This window comes from Pyrus communis, chromosome 3, assembly GCF_963583255.1.
Source record: "Pyrus communis chromosome 3, drPyrComm1.1, whole genome shotgun sequence".
Classification (NCBI taxonomy): domain Eukaryota; kingdom Viridiplantae; phylum Streptophyta; class Magnoliopsida; order Rosales; family Rosaceae; genus Pyrus; species Pyrus communis.
In genome coordinates, this window is record NC_084805.1 from 12,524,177 (window position 1) to 12,528,232 (window position 4,056).

Below are 4,056 nucleotides of genomic sequence, written 5' to 3' on the forward strand. Positions count from 1 at the left end.
CGTGTAAAGATTATAGACTATTTCATGCTAATGATTGGCAATTAAGAATTAGTAAGGGAAATTCTATTTGGAATTCAACAGTTGGCTAATATTAATTCCTGTCTATAAATACGCCCCAATCTCCTTCGTCCAGAGCATCAAACAAGTCTGGCTTTCACAATTATTAGCACTAAAAGAAAAGAAAAAAGACTTGCTCTATATATTTAGCATACATGGAATCTGCAGCAGCTATTCCAAATGGTGGATGGAGTTCACTTGGTGCAATGTACTCCTCCGATGAGGAGGCGGAGTTCATGTCCCAGTTGCTCTCTAACTGTTGCGTCACAAATGAGATGAATGAGGCTTCAAGCTCAGCAATCCCATGTGCAATTTGTCCTAGCTATGATTTTTCAAAATCTAACATGGAAGGCATTTATCAAGGTTCACAATACTCTTCAGAAATTGCTAATCTTTATTTTTCAAATGTTAGTGCTTATATTATGAGCAATAATGAAACAAACCACTACAATGGTAATCCTAACCGTATTATGGAAACAAGTTACCACAACTCCGAAGCATTTCGTCCGTCGGATGCCAATGCTACCAACTTGATTCTCATTCATGGCAAAGAATATGGCATGGATCATCACCAAGAACTGAGCAATGTCAATATTGAAAACCAGCCGGGAGCTGCTATTTATGAAAAGCTTTTGCAGCTTAATAGGGAGTCTGATCATGAGATGACGATATGGGAACCTGCAATGGAAAATGAAGTTATGGTTTCCGAAGGTTCTAAGAAAAGGCCTCGCAGTTCAGTAGATGTAAGTATACACAAGATCAAGCTTTAATTAATCTCTCTCTTTCATGCACTTGGTGATGCATTTTTTTCTGTCCTATTTTTTTTTGGTTGGGTATTACTATACACACCCCTCTCAATTTTTGTCACTCGGATAAAAAAAATTGAAGAGGTACAAAGGACAAAATTAACAGGGTGTGTGTGGAAGTGAAAATGGGTGTGTGGAAAGCACCACCTTTTTTTCTTAAAGAAACGAGAATGTGTGAGCATCTCCAATAATCATAAGTAAATATCTAAATATTGTAGGTGCAAAAGAACAGGAATGTGAAGGCGAAGAAGGGCCAAAAGGCGGTGTTAAGGGGAAACGTTGAAGATAATGATAAAACCGCCAAAGGGCAGAGCTCAAGCAGTAGCTGCTTAGGGGACGATGACTCCATTAATGCTTCTCATCAGGATCTGAGTGGAGGTGTGAGTACTTCGAGCTTGAGTCCAAAAGGGAAAAAAGCCAGTAAGGGATCAGCAACTGATTCCCAAAGCCTATATGCAAGGGTAAGTCCATAAAGTGCTCTGAAGTACATACTTACCAATTTCTTGAAAGAAAAAAAATGATTTCTATTGGATCAATACTAGAGGGATCAGGATGTTGAAAGTCTTGAAAGTAGAAAATGTATAATTCTTTGAATGGAAAATCACTGTATCACACTTAGTTCATTGTATCAAAATTGTTTGTTCCAATAGAGGTATAGTTTGTTGTGAGTATGAATCTCACATCGGAAAAATGAGAGACTTTGTATGTGCTTATAAGTAAGTTGGGCTCCTCCCCTTATTGGCAGTTGGTTTTATGGTAGAACCTCAACTTTCTTCATAGTTGACATTTCTTATATTATGGTTCACGACATGTTATCTTAGTAGAGATAAAATCGACTAAGTTTCTATGCATATCCTGCAGAAAAGAAGAGGAAAAATAAATGCGAGGCTGAGAATTTTACAGAACCTTGTACCAAATGGAACAAAGGTAATTGTCGGCATGTAATAATATAAGATTTACTGTAATTTTTTTAAGAGCTTACGTTCTCATAATATATATATATATATATATTTTTTTTTTTGGGCAATGCAGGTTGATATCAGCACAATGCTTGAGGAGGCTGTCCAGTATGTGAAGTTCTTACAGCTTCAGATAAAGGTAATAGCAAAAGAAAGAGAACTGAAACTTTGAAATGTATCCACGTTGGTTCAAGTTTAATTATAAACAGAAATTTTCGTTTGATGATCTAATAATATTGTTTTTTCGGTTTCTATTTTGCAGCTCTTAAGCTCGGATGATATATGGATGTTTGCTCCTATCGCTTACAATGGAATAAACATTGCAATCGACTTAAATTCTTGATGAAGCTCGTAGAATGTAGTAGCAGGTCGATCTGCTATTTTGATAGAACAGACTACAAAGTTTTTTGGCTTTGAATGGTTTGATGAGGCCATGGAAATAAAGGCAAACAAAAGTTCTCTTGCACCACTTGTTAGAATCGGAAAAAATTCATAATGAAATTGCGATTAGTACCAAAGTTAACAAATAAATAAATAAACTAGCATCTACAAATAATATTACTTACAGAATTACAAATGTTGTCCTTGTTGAATACCTAGAGGGACAGATGAATATTCGAAATTATACAACTCATATCGGTGATGATGGATATGTAGCCTGTAAGAGGCCCTGTGTTGGTCTGATATTATATTAAACTCAGATATGTGTTTCACGTGTAATCTGATCCACACTTGAGCATTATTTTTGCGGCTTGCAACTCAAATTGTTATAAGCATTACAAGTTTCTTCTCTTTTTGTCTAACTCACTTCCTTTTTTCTTTGTGGATCCGGGAATAGCGACATGAACTAAATGTTCTTACTTTGCATTTGAGGTCCTGTATTTATTTATTAATTTTCGTATAAAAACTGAAGAATTGCTCTTGACATTATAATCTTTCTATGAAATATCGGACTATCATGATTCATTTTTGTGCCAGATATTTGATACATTTTTTTAATGCCTTAATGCTGATAAGTTCCAAGATTTACTGTTTTAATAACATAATTGAAACATTTATTTGCAAAATGAAAAAAAATATATATGTATACATAAAAAAAGAAATGGAGAATTTTACTGCCTTATACGAACCAAAAAAAAAAAAAAGAACACCTAGTGAATTATTTTTTATCATAAAGACAAAAAGCAAAACAACATGTCCAGACAATAACCAAAAATATGTTGGGCTTATTGAATATTGGATTTTATTTTTATGATTCAAAAAACGAGTTTTAATGAAAATGATTTTTTAAAACTTTTTATTCACCAAAAACCATCTAATAATTTTATTTAATGAAAAGAACTTAAAATTTAAAGAAAACAACTTAAACAATAATGAAAATGACAAAAGTTTAAGGGCGTTCCGCGCGTCCCATTTCACACACTATTTCTTAAACTGAAAACCGACTCTATCTAAATTCTAGTACTACTTACTGTTTCTTAAACTGAATATAGGTACTATCACTATTTCTAGAAAAAAATACGCGTACAATCACTATTTCTTAAACTGAACACTTCATTGCGACCATGCAATCAATGCAGCAATCGCAACAAAATAGGAAACGAAGAAAAAGAATTTGAGTATTTCATGTCACTTGTCAACTTGTTTGAGGAATGGATAATTCCAATCCCATATGTTCTTAGCACTTACACTTCCTCTATTTGGATTGAAGAATTTAGTGAGGAATGAAGGTCTGTATGCGGGTTCGATTGTCCATGGTAGACAAGAAAGCAATAGTAGGATATTTGAAATGAGAAAATGTAATTTCTTGAGAGCCTTTTCGATCACCTTGTTAGTTAGGGTTTGGAGTAACGCTGCTTCTCGGTTTATTTTCTATGCTCATTTCGAATCATATTTCCACATTCCAAATGTCGAGAACTTCATTCTTGTTTCTATGACAAACTATGAACATATGAGGAATCGACAAGAAACGGAACCATTCTTTTTCCAAATAATTTTTCTTTTGAAAAAGAAAAGGATTTATTATGTTGATAAACCTCTTGAAATAACAGGTAACGGCTTGCTCGATCCCAAAAGTTCATGAAATCCGAGGCTTACTTGCAAACTGGTAATGAAGGAATCTAATGACGATTGAAGAGTGAAAGATCGGTTAAATAAAGTCTACACAAGGAAAATGAATCTGGTATGTCACGCGCTTTAGTTAGTGTTATAGCCTATTTTATCTTATAAGGGTA

At 34.1% G+C, this 4,056-nt stretch overlaps 1 protein-coding gene across 1 annotated transcript; it reads left to right on the forward strand.

Moving 5' to 3' along the window:
* The first annotated feature begins 212 nt into the window (after positions 1 to 212).
* On the forward strand, positions 213 to 2,165 carry LOC137728186 (transcription factor bHLH84-like). The gene is made up of 5 exons (XM_068467049.1): positions 213 to 800; positions 1,082 to 1,324; positions 1,725 to 1,790; positions 1,896 to 1,961; positions 2,085 to 2,165. The coding sequence occupies exons 1-5, from the start codon at positions 213 to 215 to the stop codon at positions 2,163 to 2,165; spliced, it is 1,044 nt and encodes a 347-aa protein (XP_068323150.1).
* The last annotated feature ends 1,891 nt before the right edge of the window (positions 2,166 to 4,056 follow it).

What these genes read in the sequence shown, in the direction of transcription:
- LOC137728186 (XM_068467049.1), top strand. Translation starts at nt 213, where the DNA reads ATGGAATCTGCAGCAGCTATTCCAAATGGTGGATGGAGTTCACTTGGT. An exon ending in GGCCTCGCAGTTCAGTAGAT is followed by an intron (nt 801 to 1,081) that starts GTAAGTATACAC and finishes TAAATATTGTAG; the next exon opens with GTGCAAAAGAACAGGAATGT. An exon ending in TTGTACCAAATGGAACAAAG is followed by an intron (nt 1,791 to 1,895) that starts GTAATTGTCGGC and finishes TGGGCAATGCAG; the next exon opens with GTTGATATCAGCACAATGCT.